The sequence below is a fragment of the Onychomys torridus genome, chromosome 4, assembly GCF_903995425.1.
Source record: "Onychomys torridus chromosome 4, mOncTor1.1, whole genome shotgun sequence".
Lineage (NCBI taxonomy): Eukaryota > Metazoa > Chordata > Mammalia > Rodentia > Cricetidae > Onychomys > Onychomys torridus.
Window position 1 is genome coordinate 37808178 of NC_050446.1, and position 24110 is coordinate 37832287.

Consider the following 24110-nt stretch of genomic DNA (forward strand, 5'->3'; position numbering starts at 1 on the left):
AAAGAGAAAAGGACCTTATGACTATGTACAATGGGTCTCTAGGATAATGCTTCCATTTTGAAAGTTATTGTAATTATGCATGTGTTATGAAGTATTTTGGCCTCACTCACAGGCCCAACTGATGAGTTTGGCCTCAAATGAATGAATGCTTGGTACAAAGCTGTTAGGGATGAAATGTATCCCCTAAGCAGACTGGAATTCTGACCTCCCACTATCCTGGAATGTGACCTCTTTATAGTCAATGTCTAAACAGAGGGAGCCAAACACCTCAACTGGCATAGACCACAAAGAGGAGACACAGTGAGGACGTCACAGAAACGCTGGAGTTACAATAACATGCCAGGTAACAGTAGAACAGCAAGGAGGAGTCTGCTGCAGAGCTCTCTGGGGTCCTGCAGAGGAGGCACAGCCCTGCCAGCACCCTCATGGGAGTCCAGCCACCAGAACAGGACATAAGCTACTACTGCTGAAATGACCTTAGTGAATGGCACTTCATCACAGTGGCCCTAACATATTACTACACAGTGCTTCCGTACAGACACGGATGTCACTGAAAGCAAGTGTAAAGGGGAACACGGGCATTTCACTTAGGTAGCCTCTTGTGTTTTGTAGCAACTTTCTCACTGTTTCAGAATTATGACCAAATCTTTAAAATTTAAAAGAAAGTGACCAAGGTAGGACTAAAGAGATGGCTCAGTTGGTAAAGTGTTTGCTATGGAAACATGAGGATCTGAGTTCATATCCTAACATCTACACTTGAGAGAGAGAGAGAGAGAGAGAGAGAGAGAGACAGAGAGAGAGAGAGAGAGAGAGAGAGAGAGAGAGAGAGAGAGAGACAGGGACAGAGGGAGGAAGATGGGAAGACACAGATAGTCTGGCCAAACCAGTGAACTCCAAGTTCACTGGGGACCTGTCTCAACAAAAAGGTAGAAAGGGCGATAGAGTAAGATGCCTGACATCAACTTCTGGCCTCCATATGCATGGACACACACACACACACACACACACACACACACACACACACACACACACACGGGGAGGGGGGCAGACAGAGAGTGAGACAGAGACAGAAAACCACTATTATAGCACTGATGACATAAACAGGAGAATGTCTCCCTATACATAAACGAAGTTATCTAAGACTGAACTTCTACATTCAAAACCTGCTGACCAAGCCATGAATCAAACCCGCCTTCCAACGGTTTCACTTGGTGTGTGTCCTACCCAGACTATGTTAACAGGTACTGTCGCTGTCTGCCTCTGGCCTGTGTTTTCTTTCTAGTCCTCTTGTAAAAGATTCCACACAAAGAAAGATCCACCTCTGAGGAGTAAGCAGACTATGATGTGCAGAACAGACAGTCCACATGGCTCTTGTACTTAGGTTTTACAACAGCCACCCTGTATCACACGGGGCTGCTTTCAAATTGCAGACTTGGTGTCGAGTATCTGTGGCAGAGACTTAGAGCAACAAAGCTGGATTACTTGGCAGTCCAGCTCTAGATAAGCCAGGAAATGCACCACCAACACCATAGGAAACCTCCATCGATGAGCTCCCTTGATCATCGATAATCCCAGTTCCACTGAGGACTATTTCCAATTCTATTTCATATATATGACTAGATAACAATGAGACGGACCTTGCAGAATCTGAAATACTTTCTCCCCTGAATTTCCCTCAATACTCTCCAGTTTGTCCACATCACTCTGGTGTTTTTTGAGACTGAGTCTTGTTAGGTATCTATGGCTGCGTAGAACTCAGAATCCTCCTGCATCTAATTCCCTAGTGCTAGAGGTACAGGTGTGCACTAACTGATACTTGCTTCCTACTGCTTCTCCTTACAACAGTCAACTGGGAGTCCTAAAATACATTTAAAATCCCATACCACACATGAGCAGTTTGTGTCTGCAATATCTCAGTGATCAGTAAGACAGGCCAGTGGCCACTCAGAACACATGGCAGGCATCCCTGATAGGCTCTTGGCACAGGGGGGTTGCGAAGCATCAGCTCTGGTCTCCTTTACACAGGAACTTGCACCTAGAAACCACACAGCGAACCCTGCATGCTAGCATAAGGAAGGCAGGAAGAGGCTAATGCTAACGTCATGCAAATTTGCCTACCCACAGCCAATTCTATGGAAAAGACAAAACTAATTTGGAGAACAAAAGAGTATTCATTAATAATTGTGTGTGGGTTTTCCAGATCACTGGTACTTTAAACTGGGCTGATTTCCCAAGTCACAGTTATCATGATTTGATAGATGCCTGAAAAAGTAATAAAAGAGGTGGGGAAATCAGCCTTTAGAGAGAAGAAATTAAAAGCAAAAAAAAAAAAAAAAGAAAAAAGAAAGAAAGCTTAATTCAACACACCACTGCCAAAGGCCTACTACTTAGGTCAGAGCGTGGCTTTCAAACACACAACCAAATTCTGAAGCCCCACCAACCATTTTTCAAAAGAGACACTCTTTACTAATTGTTCATTAGGATAACCTTGGTGGAGTGAGGGTGTGGCATATTTGGAAAAGTGAACATGGTAAAGGGAAGACATGGCAGAGCTGAGTCAAAAAGCTGAGCTCTTCAAGCTGGGGGCCCTGGCCATTACTGGGTGGCTTTGGATGTCAAGTCCTCGGAGGGAATTAAAATGGGCAGCCAGTCGGATAATGTCTACCACCCCTCCCAACACCAAATGTAAAGCCTTCTTTAAAGTCAGCGTTGCTCTAATGGCTTCAAAACAGATTGGTAATAATGTAGGCTTAAGGAAGTCCATCATCAAATAATCCCAGAAAATGAATGAAATGCATACAATTGGACAAACGTCTTCACTGCAGAACTTCAAAAACTTCTCTGAAATTTTAAACTGTTACTCTCCTAGGCTATAGCACCCACCATGTGATGCTGCCAACTTTCTTTGAACACTGAATACTTTAATTCCTGGGACACTTTCAACACCGAATAGAATCTGAGACTCTCAGTGAACACAATTGAGAAACAGCTTTAAACAACAAACTTCAGGAACTTAAAACCAGATACCAAGAGCAGCAAAATGCCTAAGAGTGTGTTGTTGGGGGGGGGGGGGGTCCACTCAAGACCGCTTAGCTGCTCTGTACTGGTTACAGGTCTGGGCAGTCCTGGCAGGACAGGCACATCAACTGTGTGAGCTTTCTCCCATGAAAGCTGAACTGTTGCTGTGGATATTTCTCAGCACACTTTCAGTTAATAATGGAATGATGACACTCGTCTACAACTATTAGAATCACACAATTTCTTTGACCTCCACTCTTTCATGTACACGGACTTGTGAGGGGACACTTCAAGGGAGGCAGGGACAAGTGAGAGCAGCTGTGTCAGATGTCACATGTGACTTTACCTTCCATCTCAAAAAATGCCAAGGAGCCATTATCCCAAATTTTTTTGTGTCGAGAAAAGACCCAGAAAACGCAAGGAATGTGTTTCTCAATAAAACTAATGAATTAGTTGAAATCCACACCCATTTCCACATTTTGTCTTTCAAAGCAATTTGTGATGCTTTCAAACAGTGTTGGTAAAATTTCTTTAAGTGGAATTTAGCTTGTAGGTCAGGCAGAGGGAAAAAAAACCCCAAACCACAATATTCAGTTTGTGGTTCACTGTTGGCTGAAATTGCCAAGAAATAAGAATTGATGCTGGGTATGAAGGTACAGGCCTCTAATCCCTGAACTTGGGAGGCTGGGGGAGGAAAATTATTATCCCAAGGCCAGCCTGGGCTACAAAGGGAGATCCTGTTTCATCTAAAGAAAAATTAATACAACTCAAATTATTTTAAAAAGCTTGTAACAGAAGCTACTTGAAGAGCTACTTCTGAATAGTAATGGCCACCAAAGTCCTATCCCTTATCTACCCCAACAATGTCACAAGATAAGGTCATGGTTTCTGCCCTCATTCCCAAGATGGAGATTCAAGGGGGGACAGTTTTATAATCACTCTACTTTCAGGATTCTGACACTGCACATTAACCAGGCCAGGCCCCACGCCTAGGAGGAGTCGGCCAACACCAAAGGGACTCTGGTTTTGTTTTGTCTTTTTAGTGTGTGCCTTCTGTTCTGTTTTAGTATTTTGTTTTGTTTTTTGTTTTTAATGAGAACAAGAGAAAGAACATGAAGTTGGGTAGGTAGGGAGGTTTTGGGGAGGGGGGAAGGAATATGGTCAAAGTATGTTGTATTTTTTTAAAAACCTGACCTTGAAATAACAGAGCTTTTTTTTTTAAATCACCTCACTCTCCAGACTTTTTTCTGTGTCTCAAGAACAGCCACACTCCCAATTCTGAACACACACGGACCTCCTCCCTTGAGTTAGTTACTCCTCAGCATTCCTAACAGTGCCCTCAGGTTTTATACAGTTGTCCCTTGACCAATGACAAACACCACACAAACCCATTCTCCAGAACTCACTTGGTTTACTGCTCAAGAGAGATCAGAATATCACGACAATATGAGCTGCTGGGCTCTCACAACGGCTAACTTGCTCCCATTTCAGTGCTTACCAACTTCCCATGAACTCCAAATCCTCCTGTCAAACTCCTTGAAACTACAGTCCCCTCTCAGGCTTCCCTGTCTTGTTCTCTGAACAGAAGACCTAACACGCCTCTGGTCATCTTCTCCCTCAATGGCTCCATCTCACACCTAACCCAAGCTTGTCACCAACACTCTGGAATCCAGTTCCTGTAAGGCTAATACTCACCTCAGTCGTTCTTAAGAGTAAAGCCTACGTCCACCGGCCCTTCCAAGTGCCTTCAACACAGACTCTCAAACAGACCAGTGCAGGCTGTCACTCTTCAGCTGGGAGGGACTCCTTCCTTTTCTCTTTCTTTTATTTTTTCTTTTTTGTGACTGACTTTCCAAAAGACACACCCTCCTCACTCATCTATTCTTTAAACCTTCTGGAATGTGCTTCCTCCTGCCCCCCCTTCCTGCCCCATTGCACACATAGTGCTCTCTGGAAACTTCAGATCCACAGACACACAACATGACCTCCCGGAAAGACAATTCTAACTGTCTCTCAGCAGCCTTTGTCTTCCATGACCTCTGGGCACTATTAAGGGAGCCAAAAACTCTCCTTGAAAGGGTTTCTGGAGACTCTGCATTCTCTCAGAGTCCTGAGATTTCTGTCACCTACTGTGTCCCAAGTCCAGCCTGCTCCTTCCTGGTTAGAACTCACCTCCCCAAGGTTTGACTTCATTCCTTTTTTTGACAGTGCTTGCTCCCTGGAGTGTGTTCATTCACTCTCAATGCTCATCTCCCTAGGCTCCACTTCTATATTCTAACTGCCTTCTGAACAAGAGAGGAGAATAACAAGCAACTCGTGGAGCCAAATTAAAATGGTCAGGGCAAACTCATTGCCCTCCCATAGAAACCTTTTTCTTGGGTGAAATATGCCCCTTTAGCCCCTTCCCCTTGCGACCTGTACTTCTGTCATATTCCTCTTGAACTGGGAGATGTTTTCATCTGTGGCACTTGCTGTTTTGTCTCATTTTTGTTTCTTCCAGACAGGCTTTCTCTGCGTAGCCCTGGATGTCCTGGAACTCTCTTCTTTGTAGACCAGATTGGCCTCAAACTCCAAGAGATCCACCGGACTCTGCCTTCCAAGTGCTGGGGTTAAAGGCGTGGGCCACACACAGCTTCTGTGGTCTTTTATTTCATGGATGTAATAGATGGCTCTAGAGTTATAAGTGGTTTAGATGACCAAAACAAACACCAAACAAAAACAAACAACAACAAAAACACACTTGAGGCCTTTGGGATGGCCTAGTGGGGAAGGGTGCCAGCTGCCCAATCTGATGACCTGAGTTTGATCCCTGGTACCCACACAGTGGAAGAAGACCACTGAATGTCAGGATGAACATGAAAAACAAAACAAAAAACCAAAAAATCTATGTGAGGCCACCTCCACAGTGACTTGAAGGCAACACCCAAGAAAGTAGCAAAATGTGTACGGCCCACTGTGGTTCTCAATGACCCATGAAAGGCTGGACACTTCCCTTCAAGAAACTACTGTGAACTCTACAGGACACTTGGCATTCCTGGTGTCTGGATAGAACACCAGTAGCAGGATTTAGCAATCTTACCCCTCCTTATTATAACATCTCAAAAATGTAGAAAATCTCTGTAACAGAAAGCCCAAGTTCTCCTATCACTGAGCCAAGCAAGCTACAGCTGCTTTTCAACTTCTGAACCAAGACTGAAACTGGGGACCTCCATGTCTTGAACCCCTTGCCTCTCCCAAGCAGTATGTCAATAGCCACTCTGGCCCATCGCCACTACTCCATCTGACATCTCCATTTCTAGTATAAGACTTTCCAAGCTCAGGCTCTGCTCTCATCTATTTTAGTAAGCGTGATCTCATCGCTCTCTGCCCTTCAACCTCTGCCCTGCATTCTGCTAACCTCAACCACTCACTAGTCCCCCAGTAAAACCTGTCTTCCCCATCTTCAAAGCCTCTGTTGTAATTCAGCATCCACTTGAAAGGCATGCACGATGATGCAGCCAAATGTCCCATCTCCTGAGTTAGAAACCTGAGCACTGTCCCAGAGCCAGCTTTCACATCAGCCACAAAAGCTTTCAGAAGAAACAGTCAATCAATGCAATATTTTAAGTATGAACTTAGGGGGCCTGTGTAATGTAGTAACTCCTCCTTTGAAAAAAATTGAACTGCTTTCATTTGGGTCCTCACTATTCCTTAGCTAGTTAACAGGCAGGATACTCAGATTTCTGGGTTCCTTTCCCTGACCAGCTCTTTACTTCCTTAGGATTTGTGACTATTCAGAAAACCACTTAACTTACTCTACACATTCAGTAACTAATCCATTTCTGAGTTGCAGCCAAACTTTCCCTAAACTAGAAAAAAACAAAAAACAAAAAACTAAACAAAAACCAAACTCTGCATGAGTTATAGTCTGACCTGTAAAATTGAGACTAAGAAACAGATACAAAGTATCTGAAGACTCTGAAGACAGGATTAGAAATGGTTGCGCTGAACATAAAAGGTCTTAAACCGAAATGATGTGGTTTTGTTTCTTTTCCTTTGGTTTTTTGAGACAGCGTTTCCTTCTGTAGCTTTGGCTGTCCTAGAACTAGCTCTGTAGACCAGGCTGGCCTCAAACTCACAGAGATCCACCAGCCTCTACCTCTCAAATGCTGGGATGTACCACTACCACCCAGCCAAAATGATAGATATTTTTGTTTTTGTTTTCTGGGTTTTTTTGTTTTGTTTTGTTTTTGTTTTTTGTTTTTGTTTTTCAATACAGGGGTTCTCTGTGTAGTTTTGGTGCCTGTCCTGAATCTCACTCCGTAGACCAGGCTGGCCTTGAACTCACAGAGATCTGCCTCCCAAATGCTGGGATTAAAAGTGTATGCCACCACTGCCCAGCCATAGCACTGAAATGAAAGGCCCGGGGTGGGAGGATATAAGAATCCTGGAGTAATGTGAAACAAAGGGCTATGTATTGTTCCCAACCTACACAAGTACCAAATTAACACAACTTGCAAAGATACAGTCAAATGACCTATTGATGAGCATAGATGGGTAAAATAAAAAGCTAGCAAGGTAACACCATGTCTTTCTCCTACCCGATCCATTAGCCTCTGGCCCTTTATCTATCCTCTTCTGGCCCTCAAGCCTTGGAGCCTTTGCAGCAGATACCAGCAGTGTCCCCTAGGCACCCAAAGTCCCCTAGGTTGCATACTAAAAAGTGCTTCTATAGTGCTGAATTGATTTGTCTTCTCTGGCTCACAGAAATCCTATCTGCTTCGTTATACATTAAACATGCCTCTTTCAAATGACACCTCCCACCATACTGCACGTTGAAAAAGCTGTAAAGGAAGTCTGTGATGAAGACAATCATGACTAGTCAAAATAAATTATAACCAGAGGAGAACGTGCCAGAAGCAGAACAGTCTGGGTTTGTCATGTGTAATATGGCAATGAAAATGTGTGGGGGTGTTTATCTGTCCAGAAAACTGTTGTGTTTATATGCAATTTTAAGTCAAAGAAAATGGACAGCTGAAAGAACTTCTCAACACTTACAACAGCTAATCTTTAAAGTAACTATGCTAGTTCATTTTGTCAACTTGACTCAAACTAACTATAGTCTTCTAGAAGATGGGGCCTCTGTTGAGGACTTGCGTCCAGAAGATTGGCAGGTAGGCATGCCTATGTGCCATTTTCTTGACTAGAGATGGATGTGGGAGGGCCCACACTGGGCAGGGTGTCACTCCTGGGCAGGGGTAAGCAAGCTGAGCATAGCACCAAGAGCAACCCCGTAACCAGTGTTCCTCCCCTTGGTCTCTGTTCCAATTCCTACTTCCAGGTTCCAGTCTGAGTCTGACCCTGACTTCCCTGAATGATGGGACAGTGACAAGAAAGTGTAAGCCAAATAACTCCCCCCCCAGTTGCTTCTAGTCACAGTGTTTAACACAGCAACAGAAACCAAACTAGAACAGTGACCTAGAATATGAAATTGCACATATTTGGCTGCATCCTGCCCACATTAGTTCATGTATGTAAGTTAGTACCTTAACATTGTTTTTTTTTTTTTTTTAAGAGTTTAGGTGGTCTGTTCAAAATAGAAAAAAAAAAATCTATTATTATTAAATATAAAAGTATCAAAAATAAATAACTTCTAAAAAGGTGGCATACAATTTTTTAAGATAGAGAATCAGAAATAGCAAAAAAGAATCACACCTTAAAACTGAGGCCAAAGAAGAGAAACAAGCAGAATGTGTGTGTGTGTGTGTGTGTGTACACATGAGAAATAAGCATTGATGTGTGTGTTGGGAGATCCTTTTTATTTTTTTATTTTTATTTTTTTATGATAACCTCTTGCTTTGCTGCCCAGCCTGTCCTTAAGTGCCCTCCCACCTGGGTCTCCACGGTAGCGAGGACTACAGGTGTGTACCCTGGAGACCAGCCCTGTGCTGCTATTTTTAGACATTCTCAATGAAAGAATTCTTTAGTATTTCACCACAATTTTGAGAGACTAAAGATAAGTACCCTTCCAAGATGTTTCACTTGCAAAAAAATTGATAACCCAAGAACTATGTACTTGTATTCTAGGTGGCAAGAGTTCCTGGAAGGTTGGAAAAATAATATAAACCACGAGAGGAAGCCGATCATGATCTACAACAGAAACAGCAAGAACATTTCCCTCAGTTTAGTTTTACTTTACTTATTTATTTACTGAGGCAAGGTCTCACTAAGTAGCTCAGGCAAGCCTTGAATCCTCCTGCCTTAGCCTTCTAAGTGCTACAATTATAACCATGACACTCAGCCCCAATATTTTAAAGTTAAGTTTTAAAAATTATATTGACTATGCAATTAATGAACACAAACTTTACACTTATTTCATTGTTTTGGGATTCCCTGAGCCTTACAGTGGGGCCCAGAGATTTTCCTCCGGGTCACAAAAATTCCAATAAAGGTGTTGTATGTACTCACTGTCACTTAAAAAGTGTTAAATACCAACGGCTGCATTAATTCATTAGCTTAACCCAGAATTTGGTTTCCCTTTTTTTTTTTAAATTAATCTTATCCTAACTCCACAAAACCCCTTTCTCTTTGTCTACGAAATGTATCTATCCTATTTTAAAGTCTAGGGGTCTTTAGGATGCGGCAAACCAAGCATTCTGTACAAACGCAAGCTGGAAAAACAAACCCCCACTAAACACCTACAGACACCCAAGGGCAAAAGGAAAAAAGGTGTTTCTAATTATGAGTAGGTAAAGATGACATCTTCGAAAGCTCAAACAGACAAACATTGCAAAGGATGGACTCCAGGATCCCAAGCCTGCCTGCAGGAATGATCAAATTTGTGAGATGTAGAGCAAATTTAAACAGCTAAGAATGACCAGTGCTTTTGTGTTCTGCTTTCCAATACCTGCCTAAAGCAAAAACTAGAGGTTTGAGGAAGGCCTTGGTTCTCCACAGAGGATGCAAACTGTACCACCAGAGGATACAAACACGAACAGCTGTTTAAAGGCAAAGATCCACATTTCTGCTAACTCGTTCTTTTTAAAATAATGTGGCTGAGAACTCCAAGGACTCATACCCTCCTCTGAGGCTGCCCACAGCCTCAACACAGTCCCTTCTTAAGAGGCTGTAAACAGGGTCCATTCTTTAGAGACCATGTCAAGGTCTCCTAGGCCCTCACAGTGTCTCCAGGGACCACTTGCTGCTGCCTGCTCTGTGGGGACATTAATAATAATAACACCTTAGAAGGACTAACAACCACCACCTTGTGAGTGTGTGCAATTATCTTTACTCAGCAGAACCCCAGGCTCAGAGAAGTGAAAAGGCCAGGAAAGGTAGAGCCAGAACTTGAGACAAGGTCTTGCAGTTCAGGAGGAAGCACTGACCACAATGGCTGAAGAAGGTAAAGGGTGAGATCTGCATTTTCATCAGGCCTTAAGGGATGTGCTAAGAGGCAATTTTTTTAAATGGAAAAACAAGAACAGGATGTTTTATAATCATGTTTTGTAACTAGTTTTTTAAAAGTGAATTGGGTTCCCCAGGATAGAATTGCTGGATTTAGCAAATAAAAACAGGAAGCACAATATATTTGAGACACTTATACTTAAAAAAAAAAAAAAGAGGTTATCTGAGATTCTAATTTTATTCAACATCCAATATGCTAGCTGACAACCCTGGAGCAAAGGCCTTTTTGGAACAAACAAAAACCACCAAGGATTACAGTGCCTCAATTCCTCACCCTAAACCAGGATACCCTGTGCACTACATGTCTTTCAGAGGCTTAAGTAAAGGGCAGTACAGAGGCTCAGCTGCTCCTGACAGAGCGTCTTCCTTTTTTTTTTTTCTGGTAGCAGACATAGCCCTTGACCCCAAAGACCTGGCTTCCACTAACCAGGCCATTTAATTTCACTGCCCACTTCGTTCCCAGTGCCTTCTCCATTTTGTACGGATATGGTGGGGATTAAACATAACTGAGGTGAAAGGAGGAGATGGCATGCATGCCTTGAGTATTTCCTGCTCGAGGAGAGTGTTAGAAACATCCACAGGGATCTGGGTCCCCCCTCCCACAAAGAAACAGATCAAAAACACGACCATTTTAACCGTTTACGGTGCATGCTCGAGATAGCTGTCTGGCTGTCTATCTCATAAAGGAAGGGAAAAAAATGAAATCCAGGAATGCATTTGAAACATAACATGAACCTTGGAAAATACAATGCGATGTCAAAGGTACATTGTGCAGCCAAGGAGGGGTCTACACTTCACAAAAGCCTAGGAGAACCCATCACTTTGGATCATCAATACTAGTGAATCACAAACACACAGAGAGAATACAATATAAAAAGACAGAGCTTTATTTACACATACCAAACAAATCTCCAATCTCTGCCTAAATGTTTACCTTTGTGTAATAAACACACACTGGGATTGGCTTAGGCACTAGTCACTTAAATATTTTCTACACACAACTTTAATCTACAAACTTTACAAAACATGATCCACTAAACAGGAATTGCTGCAAACAGCAACTGCTTGGCGAGAAGTAATCAACAGCTCTCTGTCATCTCCTAAACAAGGCCAAACACTGAATCACTGTGGAATTCCTCACGTGCAGCTACACCCAGTTAATCTTCAAGAAAGCAGCAAACTGTAAATCTACTTAAACTGGGGTGATAAGTACTTCACTCACCGAAAGTGAGCAAGATTTTCTAAAACACACCTCTCTCTCAAAAAGCAAGCCCATTTGTTAAATAGAGACAGCCCATGGAAATTCTTAACATTCACTCACCTACTTCCAAAACCCTATGACAAGCCACTAGGGCAACACACTCAGCCAAAAAGGTTTTGCTACATGTCACAATCTGCAAAACTAATACTCCATGACATCACTGAGTCAACTATCCCAAGGAAGGAGCTACATGAAGGAAGAAAGGAAACAAGAAAAAAAAAATAGTTGAAAAAAAAACTCAAGAAACATAACCTGAAACAAAACTGGAAATACCCACTTTCAGTTTGTAAAGACTTTTCAAGTATGAAGAACTTTCTTTCCCTTTCAAGCCACAATCAAATATTTTCACAATTACAAAAGTCCTGATTAATGGTTTCATTTCCGTTGAGGGATGCTTGTTTCACATAATCAGACTGTATCTACTTAGGGAATATCAGGTTTGCAAGTCACAACCTACAGTGATAGGATGTGTCCATTTCTTCAGAAACTTAGACTAATAACTTTTACCTAGGCACTGAATAGCAGGTAGTCACGAGAGTATGCATACTTGTATCCTACTGGCCTGAGCTGAGCAGGTGTATGTACCCACAGGCCTGTGATGCAGGAAAATCCTGTTTATCCCAGGTGCCCTGGCTACAGCACTTGGGGAGAGAGGGATAAGCAAGGCCCACCTCTGCTTCTACTGAAACTGGGTGACTCCTACATATGTAAAATGCAAAATGGACTAACAATCATTCAGCAGTGCAAAATTCAGACATCAAATTTGCCACCAAACATTGTGAACTCATCCAATTTCACTCCACCCTTCACCTTCTGTCTCATAACATACGCCCCCACACACAGGAGGGTAGGTAGGGGACTGACCTCGAGAAACTTAACATGGGTGTTCCCTGGGATGTACCTGGCAGAAGGCAATTGTAGTGTGAGGTCTTAAAGCCACTGGCCAGGATTTAAGTCCTGGCTCTGCAAACTGGGTGGTACAGACTCTGGGCAAGTTATTTAATTCATGCCTCAGTGTTCACTGTAAAGTGGAGACTAATACTACCTGCCTCCCAGGGCTTCTGCCAATGTGATGAAATCAGTTAATCCACAGAAAGCATTCAAAATACCAACCAGCAGGGAGTGAGGTTCTACTATTCTACGTGTATAATGAGAGTGATTCTGACTTGTACAGGCTCCAACGGTGATTTCAGTATCCTTCACATTCCTTTTTCACTCCTCAAGGAAGTTATCTGAAATCAGCTCTAACTGCTGATTATGTATTTCTAGATTAAAATCAACCTTATTATAAGCCTGAAAATTGCCAATTCTGTCGCCAAACTGAAGAAAGCATTATGAACTGAAAGGTGCAAGCTTAACATAACAGAATCTTATTATTATTTTTTTTTAAAAAGTATTAATTAGATTTCCCATTCAGGCTAAGCCAGGATGAGATCATGAAGTCACTCACGGTAACCAGGTCCCTGTGCTGGAAGTGTGCTTTTCCAGTGAATGGCAAAATACTAACAAAAGAGACCTTTGACTCAAATACCGCTGGTACCCGGGGTCTTGTGTCTGTATAATGCCTACACATTCATTTCTTTCTTTGCCTATAGAAAAAAGAAAGTCTGTTTGTTTTTTCTGATTCAGTCAGCCCTTTTCGTCTTTGAATCTACGGAGACTCCTGAAAATACTGCATCTTATCAGCATGCTCCAGCCAGCAGGCTGTCCCCCTCCACACACAAGCGGCCAGCCTCTCTCAGCAAAAGGCCTCACCCTCAGAGCCTTTTCCCATTTCAGAGCTAACACCCTGCTGGGTTTTGACAACAAATAAATGAATACACAAGGCCCTAACATAATTAGCCATCTTTTCAGGTAGAGAGAGATGGGGGGTGGGAATACTTAGTGTAAATTGGCTTCACTTCTGAAGTTGAGGCTAGCACAAGGCATCTGAGGGGCACTTATTTTAAATAAAGCCACATGAAGTGAGTTTGAAAGATGCCTGTTGGTGAATCCTGGCAATCTGGACACTGATGTCAGCCAAGTTATCAGTACAGATTGTAATTTTGTAATCCACTGATTGGACTTCTTAATCCAGGTGAAAGTGGCTGAGGCTTGGACATGGTGGGCATGAAAAACAGGCACATTTACCTCCTTTAAAGGGAAATTTAACAAACAAAAGGTCCAAAGAGAAGATACTAGAAAATAGTACTTTTTGACATGGTGGAAACATTTCAGATGGACTGATGCTGGGACAGAGGGTTTTTTTTTTCCTCTCTTCTCCTTTCTTTCTTTCTTTCTTTCTTTCTTTCTTTCTTTCTTTCTTTCTTTCTTTCTTTCTTTCTTTCTTCTTCTTTCTTCTTCTTCTTCTTCTTCTTCTTCTTCTTCTTCTTCTTCTTCTTCTTCTTTCTTCTTTCTTCTTCCTTCTTCCTTCTTCTCCTTTTTTTAAACCATTAAAACAGTGGGAACAACAATCCTATGAACAGCCACAAGATAGTCACTGGGCATCACTGCCTCACATCTAGATCTTAATGGAACCACAGTTTACATGGAGGGATACGGTTTGCTGGTATCGTTACTGGGATAACTTAATTGATCTGTCTCTGTGGCTGAGGCTGTAGACTAGAGATTTATTATGGAGGGAAAGGCTCTGCAATACTGTTTAGTGTTGTTTTTTTCTTTTTTTCTTTTTTTCCAACAAGCATTCTGCCACTGACCTCTAAATGAATTTAACCTTTTCCAAACAGACCTGCACATTTTTAACATAATTTAGAGCTAGGTTTTGTTATTGCTGCTGCTGAGGCTGTGGGATTTATCACAACATGGCTTCAGTAACCTTCTTTCAAAAACAAAAGACCGAAACTAAAACCTGACAGTTGTACTCCTTTTCCAGGCAGGGTACGCAGATCTAACCTTTTAAGTGCCTTTGGCGTTCAATCTGCTAGAAAATGTATAAAACAAAATTAGAATAGGAAAAGGCGTGTGTATGACTCAGGCAAATCCCAGTATCTCTGTCACAGGATTTCCCTGTTTCTGAAAACCCTGAGAAAGTGACAGAAGTTCCTGGTTTTCTTCTTCTCTTAAAAAAAAAATAAAATAAATAAGAGGGCGCGCAGGAATACACTCTCTCTCTCTCTCTCTCTCTCTCTCTCACACACACACACACACACACACACACACACACACACACACACATATGTCTTCCGGGTTCCCTATGAATCAGACAGGTTTCTTGGAGGTCCCCAGTGCAATGCAAAACGGTGTCCCCACTTATTCCTGGCTCCTCTGCACACAAAGGTCTCCAGGAAAACCCCAAACTTGTTGCGGACCGACAGAACCCCTGGCCGCGCGCCGGGCGGTCCCACCTCTCCGCCCGTCCCGGTCCGGGTCCCCAGGGCATCTCCCCGCCTGCCCGCCGCCTCCTTCCGAAACACGGTCACCGCCCCGCCCGGTCGGCGCAGGCCTGGGGAGCGCGGCAGCCTCACCTGCTTGCGGTAGGGCGTCCTGCAGCCGCCGGCGGCGCCGGGGTGGCCGCTGCCGCTGGGGAAGATCATCGCGGGCGCGGGGCGCTGGGGGAAAGGCGGGCCGCGGCGCTCCGGGAACTCCCTCTTGCTTGTCCGGCCCTGCGGAGGCTGCGGCCGGGGACTGGCTCGCTGCTCCCGCCCTAAAAGTGCGGCGCGGCGCGCACGGCCGGCGACTCTCGAGCAGCTCCGGGGGCCGCCGCCCTGCGTGCCATGGACCGGAGTTCGCGCGCGGTGCCGGCGGCAGCGGACGAGCAGCGCCGCCGCGTCCCCACCTCCCGCCGCCTCAACCACCGCCCCGAGAGCGCGCCGACCGGGGGCGGGGAAGCGGCCGCGCACCGCCTTGTGCCGCGCCCAGCCCTCCCGCGCCTCCAGCCCGCCTGCTCGCTCGCTCACTCGCCGGCCGCGCCCCGCTCCCCTGGCCTCGGCCCCCGAGCTCGGCCTCCCCGGCTGGGGCGGCAACCCGGACTGCGCGGCGCCCCCATCCCGTGCAATGGTTGGGTCTGGCGCCCCGCGTGCCGCACATTCCTGGGAGCAGCCACCCCAGGCCCTTTGGCGAAGCTTCGCCAGGGCTTCGCGCCCCACTTGGTAGCCCCTTTTAAGGGCATCGCTTCTGGAACCGCTGGAACACCTGGATAGAAAACCAAGAGGCCGCCTTTTCTTTCATCTTCCCCATCAGCCCCAGTTCCCGAAAAGGCGCGGATAATTACTCCCACTTCCCAGTACAAATCGGCCTTCCAGCACACCTCTACGTACCCTAATTCGCATGCTACATTTTTTGCAGAGCAAACGGGTTTTTCCTCTCCAGTCCCTCACCCAAAAACGCCCGGGAAAGTTTTCAATTTCATTCTTGTGCCACAGAGGAAGAGTTTTCCTTTAAAACGACAGTATCAAAAAGGCAGAGAAAAGCATATAAGCCATCTGAGTGGGAGATGTGTCCTTCCTGAAAACGACACATGTGGATAGGAATGCGTCCCCAACTTAGTTACTAAAGACTACAGGGCAAGAAAGGGACAAAGACAGGAGCAATTTCCTTTGTTCCTAGGTGGAAAAAAAATAAAAACCGCTTCTCCCGCGGCCCTTTTCACAGTCACCCCTCTGAATGTATCACGCTTTGAACCTGTGTGATAGGGAAACCTCAAAAGCGGGTGGTCATGACATGCATGCCTCTTCTGGATAGGGCTGATTGCCATCTTTAAATTGGCGGGCTCCCTACTGAGTAGTATTCCAGTATTCCGGGGTTACATCCATGGTACACATACAGAGGTCTTCCTTGGCTTCTAACATCTTCCTGGAAAGGCCCATCTGCTATGATAATGAAAAATTCCAGCTTGTCTAACAAGTGAAGAACTCAACTTCTGGCTGTCACAATGGAAGCGGTAAATGCCAACTTTCTAGCAAAAGTGAGGCCATGCACAGGCTTTTCTGACAACAGCAAGTTGAAAAATATACTTCCCAGATATCCTGCTGGTGAGTTGGTAAACTGCTTCCATATTCCCTGAAGCCCCAGCAAAAGTAACAAGAAATACTAAGTCTCTCCTACTGAGAGCAGTCTTCTCTCTCTCTCTCTCTCTCTCTCTCTCTCTCTCTCTCTCTCTCTCTCTCACTCACACACACACACACACACACACACACACAATCCTAATTCTTTCCACTTACTTTTTTTTTTTTTTTTTTTTTTTTTTTAAGGAGCAAAGGCTAAGGTTCTTCGTGCACAATGGCAAATAAGAACTTTCTCTGTAAAATTGCAGGCTATCTGCCCCTTAAAGAGTTTCAAGATCACAGCACAGCTTAGTCTGGGAAGTAGTGGGGAGACCAGAACTCTCTCCCACTACTTCATGCGTGCAGTTGTCTCTTGTTATTATGACCAAGCACAAACATAAAATGGGCAGTTTTAGTTCCAACTGTTCAGGTCAAAGATGCCTTTTCCTGAGGATGGACTGCCCAATACACACGCTGTCCCCCAAACCACCACCACCACCACCACCACCACCATGATGCTGAGCAGTCATCTATAGAAAAGGCCCGTGTACAACCTCAGTTGTAGTGACTGGTCTCTTAGGAAACCACAATCAAAACCACAGGAGGACAGCATTAATTTTTTAATGGCTTTCTTCTCAAGTCATGATACACTTGTTGGGTCATGACCCATTGGATGCTGTTCTATTCTAAAATGTTAACATGCAACTGGATAGTAGTTTTCTAGAGATAAGAAGAAAATGTTAGTTGATAACAAAATTTAAAGACACAATCAAAAATAAAATCTGACACTAGTAAAAATGTGCAAAAAAATTGAAAGAACAAGGACTGATTTTAAGCCTGAAAAAAAAAATCTAAGAATTAACAGCATGTAGTTTATAGTATCACATAAACTGCTTAGCATGTGTTTAAAAAAATGTACATTTGGGTTCAGAAGTTCCAAACATAAATAGACCTAGAATCTTATCTACAAATCATTAATACAAAGAAGAAAAGATTGATCTTCCTCAAAATGTATAAAAGGTAGTGAGGTCAATCAAATCCGAAATATCCAACTTAAGGGAAATAGCAGGAATGTGAAGAAACCATGTATATAACATATACAATCAATGATAGATAATACATGAGCAAGTAGCCGTAAGAGCAATGTCAGGGATGGAGTCTAGTGAGGTCCATCTAGAACAACTGACTTAATTATTGTTTTTCTAAGAGATGTATTTTAAAACAGAAAGTGAGGAAACAGACCAGAGAGACAGCAGGCTGCTAAGGTGAGACTCAATGCTATGGAGTCTGTGGCGCCTGTCCTCTTTGCAGGGAAATGGAGACGAAAGTAGCCTGAGCTAGCTGCGTACCTCCTCCTCCCCTACCCTCAACCCTAGGTAAAGCTGTGGGAACCTGACCCACGGGGCAGGCCATCCACAGACTGGCCAGTGACCTATGATCTGGGTGGGATTGAAAACATGAGCGCGCCAATCTGATTCTCACCCATGGGGATTTGATTCAGAAGACTCCTAGGGCTAAACCAGTTAGTAAAGAGACAGAAACAACAAGAGTGCCTGGGGGTAGAGAGGAGGCCACAGCAAGCCCAAACCATATGCAAGCCAAGGTTATGAGGAAGCAGAAACTATGAGTAAACAGGAAGCTGACTGGCAGCGGACAGGGGAATAGCAGAGCAGACACCAGGAGCCCTGAGCACTTGGTGCTGAGGGAGATGATGGAGTCCCTGGAGAGGTTCTGGCTCATCAGAGTAGCAGCCCCCTCCAACACTGTATATATACTTAAACCACACCCCTGTTTAGATGAGTTGAAAGAATTTCTTGTCTCTTTGTAACACACGAGACAAAATTAAAAGCAGAGCTGAGCAAATCTGACTCCGTATTTCAGTTCCCCACTTACTCGACATACAATTTAGGACAAGCTAGTTGGGGTCTCTGCGTCTCAGATTGTCTTCACAGGATTGCTTTAAGTACAGTGTTACATCAAAAAGTTTCCAGGCTCAATAAATGGCAGCTGCTAGTATTGTCTTCCAGGTTTTATAGCAGTGGAGGGTGGTATAATATCTGATGCTTGCATATAAGTGTGGAAGACTGTCAAAGAACAGAAGGGAGGGGACTTGGTACTCCATGACAAGTAACAGCCACATTTAGCTAAGAGGAGGTCATTTGCAATACCTGCTTGTTGGACAGCTGGATGAAAATGCCTTCTAAGGCCATCCAGCTACAGATACTGCCACCAAGAAAAGAATCAGTTTGATGAGGTGTCCGTTTCAAGAGCCTAGATCCACTGAAGATTTTCTCTATTGTTCTCCAGTCTCCTCTTAAGAAGCTGTATTTGAGAGCCATTTCAAGACTAGGAAGACCGAGCAATATCCAAGATCACACTGTGGGGCAGGTCTACACGCAAGGATAATGACAATGGAGTAACCAGGACAAGCACAAGCCTGTATGCTAGCAGGGGAGATGAGACATGGGTAATGATGCCTTCTGTGATAGCAAAGAGCTTGCACAACTGGAATCTGAGGATGACATTAGAAGACATTCATCCTACAGAAACCACGGGAAAGCAAGACTTTGTTTTTTTACGTTTCACTTTCACAACGACCCCAGGAGGGTTAGAGGGGTTATAAAATATACAATGCCCCAGCGCGGTGGTGGCGCATGCCTTTAATCCCAGCACTCGGGAGGCAGAGGCAGGCGGATCTCTGTGAGTTCGAGGTCAGCCTGGGCTACAGAGTGAGTGCCAGGAAAGGCACAAAGCTACACAGAGAAACCCTGTCTCAAAAAACCAAAAAATAAATAAATAGATAGGTAAATAAATAAATAAATAAACAAATAAACAAATAAATAAATATACAATGCAGAGGAGCAAGGGAAAGGTAAGGTGCCTACCTGTTGAGGTCCTAAGTAATAAGAAGAGTAGTGTTAAAAATCGAGACCTGGGTAGGTTCAAAGACGGAGCACTGAACTTTCTCAAGATCTATAATGTTTCATCTCAAAAGAAGAGACGTGTCTCAAGTTCTTAGATGTTAAGATGTGTAACCTCTGCAGCAGCAATACAAGGCCTTAAGTGGTCAGTGCTGGGCAAGTGGTCTATACTGTAGTGTGCTGTGGGAGTCCACAGCAGGGGAGATTGATACAGGATATAACATGGGTGTGGAATGCTCGGTTCCATAAATGTTTTGTTTGGGAGCATGCTCAGAAGGAAGCACTGTGCGGAAAACCAGGAAAACATGGTCTGTGGGGTAGTCAAAGCTGAGATCATTGCTGGGAAGAGTCGAAACCCCCAAGGATTCCTACCCTGAAACCATACTATTGAGCCTCTTTTAAGAGAGGAACATTTGGGTGATTCGACTAAAACAAACAAGATCAGTGGGACTGACGGATATCTCAGTTTGAAAAGTGCCTACCATGCAAGCTTAATGTGAGTTTGGTCCCAAGCAGCCACATAAAACACTAAGTGTGGTAGAGCATGATCCTCGGGCTTGCTGACCACCCAGTCTAGCCTAACTGGTGAGCTCCAGCCAAATGAAAGACCCTGTCTTAAAAAAGGTGAAGGGTGCTCTTAAGGCTGACTCCCAAGGTTATCCACAGGCAAGCATATGTTCACGCGTGTGTATGAACACATCCACACATGCACATTCTCATTAACAGAAGACAGTCCAAAGTATGGTGATGGAGCTAACTTCTGATAGGCTGTCCAACAGCATATATATATATATATATATATATATATATATATATATAAATATATATATATATATATATATAGCATATATATATAGCATACCTCTACAAGTAAAGGTCTACAGTGGCTTCTGTCCTCATACCACATACTAAAACACTGGAAGGACCCTGTTTTATTTGTGTCAATTGAGGACTGAAAGGAAAAACAAAAATTCATTTAACATTGTTCTAAATCACAACCTTTAATGCACAAAATGTAATAGTATAGCATTGGTTAGTATAAGTCATTGGCATGAAAAAAATCTCATTTAAGAGTGTGTTTAAAAGCTCACAAAACTTCTGACTGGCTGCTAGCAAAATAGAAGTAAAAATATGAGATCAATGAATTCCTTCTATTTCCATTTTTATATAAAATAGAAAGTACACTATCTCTGGAACAGAACAATATTTTCTAAAATATGCTATTTTGCTTTTTATTAAAAAGTTGTAGATCATTTTCCAGATTCAGAGGCTCCCTAGATATGTACAAAATCACATATATAAAAATGAAACCAGTACAATAAAATAAAACTGTAGCTGTAAGTCTATAATACATACAGAGCACCATAAACATAGCCATTTGCTGATGACTCTTAGAAGAAGCTATGCTTGGATTACTCTTAAATCTCTCCTAGTGAGCAAAGCAAAGACATGAGTTTTGCCCAAGTGCAGCTTGTCTGCATAGATGATTAACTAATAATAGCTGTCATTTACTGTGCCATTTCACACAAACATATTACACACACAATTCATGTCAGAATGCCCGTCTCTTTTTACCCAAAGTCACAGGTCCAACCCATAGTGCCAGTGGGGTTTGGATTTCTCTACTCCCAAACCAAATCTGATGTCTATATTACCACTATTAATGAAGATATATTTTTATAGAGTAATATATACTGTACATAGTAATATAATTATGTAATATAATATTAATATATATATTATAGTACTCTCTTACACTGTTGGGAAGTGGCCACGGCTTCCATCAACCACAGATCTAGGGAAACATCCAGTACTTTGTGGTACACTGCATTGCCAAATCATGCTGTACACTAGAGTAAGCCTATAACATGCATTTTTAATTGAGAACACATTCGAAGTACACTGGGCCTCCTGGAGTGCAACTCTATTTTAGGTTGAAGAGATATGGACACTGAGCTTCTATTCAGTTGACTTAGGCAAACCTTCCACTATTAGATTATATATTGAATGGTGCAGATATAAATTCTGGCTTCAACCTAATACTTAGATATCACTTTACTAGTGGTCATTAAGACAGACTCTCTTGCAATCCACTTTACTTTGGGGAGACAATTAGAGGGATGGAATTGTGATAGAGGCAAGAAGGACTACCTTCTACAGGCTGCCATGATATTAAGAAACTTCCAGAATTCTGAAATAAAATTGGTAACATACTTTCCCTCAAAAAGTCATAGAAGACCTATTTAAGATTAGTTTAATTGTAAAATTATACGTCCATCAAAACCTTAACTACCATTTAGGATATTTATCTCTATGAAAAAATATGTTTCAAATCATTTTTAAAGTTATAAATAATTTTGAACATAGTTATTACTCTTTTCTTGAAAAGGTTAATAAAAATTAAAAGCTCACTTAAATTTCTGGTACAAACACTCTAAAAGATATGTTTTTTTCCCTGTTTTTTAGTAAGAACAACAGATGGCTTAGTCTTTCTAAAACAAAACAGAACAAAATCCTTCAAATAAACAAGTTAAAACTTGAATATTTTGTATTGTTTTGGTCTGTATGATAATGAATTTGTACCTGTAGCTCACATTCTATAGAAAATAAAAACCATCGAGTGTTTGAGAACCTGGGAGAAGATAAAAGTCCATGCACTATGAGTTCTGTCTCCCTGGATTCCCCAGATGGAGACATCTATCTTCTGCCCTCTTCACCGTGGAAGCCCAGCATTGGAGCTGCTGGACTATGGGCATACCTATCGAACTATGAGGGCCTGTGTTCAGACTATTTCAAATATCTCAAGTTAGTTTCTGCAACTTGTAGTTAAGCTCACAAGTTCTGAAGGAAAGCTATTATTACAGGGGAATCTCTCAAATTCGTTTACCGGGGAGCTCGAAGTAAGATAATCATCTATGCATGTGAGCACACTGGGGCCAGAGTAACAGCTGGAGAAAGGAAGGAGGGGCATTGCTAATTGCACCCACCTCTCTGCTAAGGCATCTTCAAAGGGACAGAAAGTTCTTAGGAAAATGAACAGAGTTTGTGAAAAACTAGAGCCAGAATCTTTAAATCATGGAAAACAAAATGAGTTCAAACCTGGAATAACCACCTCCTTTCCATGAGTAAAATTCAGTGAGATGGATGACAACTTTGACAGCGCATAGCAAACTGTACCTGGGACAAACAAACCCCATGTCAGCTGAGAATGGTAAAAAGGTCGTTAAAGGATAATGCTAACGGTCAGGGAAGGTCCCTAATGGGAGGTCAGCTCAAAGCATTCCAAATACGAAAGAAAACCAATGCAAAGTTTCTTTTCTCTTTGGTTGCTAAGATCATTACTAAATTAGGTCTATTTCACCTGAAGAGGAAGATGCTGGAATAATTAATGACATCCTTAATGGAAATGAGAATGCTGAAAAGCTTTTCATTCTCCACTGAATTATAGTTTGAACCAGAATATATAGACTCAAAAGTGGATTTCTATTCAGTTGAATATGTATGAAGGTAAACTTTCCAACATTAGGATACGTAGCTTAGAATCCTGAAATAGGATACCTAAGGAGCTTACACAAACTCCCCACCCTAAGTGTTTTTCAGAACAACAAGTTCTGAGTTATCTAACACATGGGGTATACTGACGACAGACCTGTGGCAAACTGATACTCCCAAGTCGAAGAGAAGGCAAATGAGGAAATTCTGGTGTTGTCATGACAATATGACTGATCATGACATCAGCAATTCCTAATTCCAAAGTGTAAGGACACTCCTAGAACACTCAAGCCATATTAAGCACATACTCCCTGAACCACCCTCTGTCCAATCCTCAGCCTAACATTAAGTACAGTGGCAGAAAGAATGATATGCTAACCACAGGATTATTATAAAAATCCAGATTCTTCCCCAAGAGAGAGGCAGGAGGAAGTAGATAACTTCTGAAGACATTAGAATGTTTGAGACACATAAACCCACGTGTATTCATAATGGTAGGCATAATACATGCATTAACATGTTACCATTCATAAAAATACTTTATCATCCCATTAAAGACTCAGAGATGGAGGCAGGGAAGATATCTCCATGCTTTTCTGTGAATAGGCAGGTGAGGCAACTTATCAAAAGTCATGAAGGCCAAAAATACAGAATTTCAAGGCCAGAGAGAATTGTATAAGGGCCAATCCCTATATCCAGCATACAATAATCATTCAACAAATATTTTTAAAAATAAATCTAGGATTATTTTTTATCTTATTACACTTATTTGTTTGTGGGAGTTGGTCCTCTCCTTCCACACTGTGGGGCCTGAGGAGTGAAATCAGGTTCGATGACAAATTTCTTTACCTTTTGAGCCATCCCATGAGCCCTCAAGAAGTACTTCAGTGACTGAATGAACACTGCTCTTTCTCCTTGGACACACTGGCTAATGATAATGTCTTATGTCTCTCTGTACTTGCCCAAACTTATAACAAACTTCAATGTTAAACC

The 24110-nt window shown here is 42.8% G+C and overlaps 1 protein-coding gene across 9 annotated transcripts in view; it reads right to left on the reverse strand.

Annotated features, from left to right (window-relative positions):
- Positions 1-24110, reverse strand: part of Rbms1 (RNA binding motif single stranded interacting protein 1) — a 218210-nt gene that overhangs the window by 117212 nt on the left and 76888 nt on the right. For 2 of the 9 annotated variants that reach the window (XM_036184976.1, XM_036184974.1), the window contains exon 1: positions 15187-15553. The exons of 5 other annotated variants lie outside the window; for them this stretch is intronic. In XM_036184976.1, the coding sequence (XP_036040869.1) occupies positions 15187-15255 (69 nt within the window). In that variant the 5' untranslated portion in view covers positions 15256-15553. Of the gene's footprint in view, positions 1-15186; positions 15554-24110 lie in introns of those variants that run through there. 2 more of the 9 variants (XM_036184977.1, XM_036184981.1) reach the window with 2 other exon arrangements.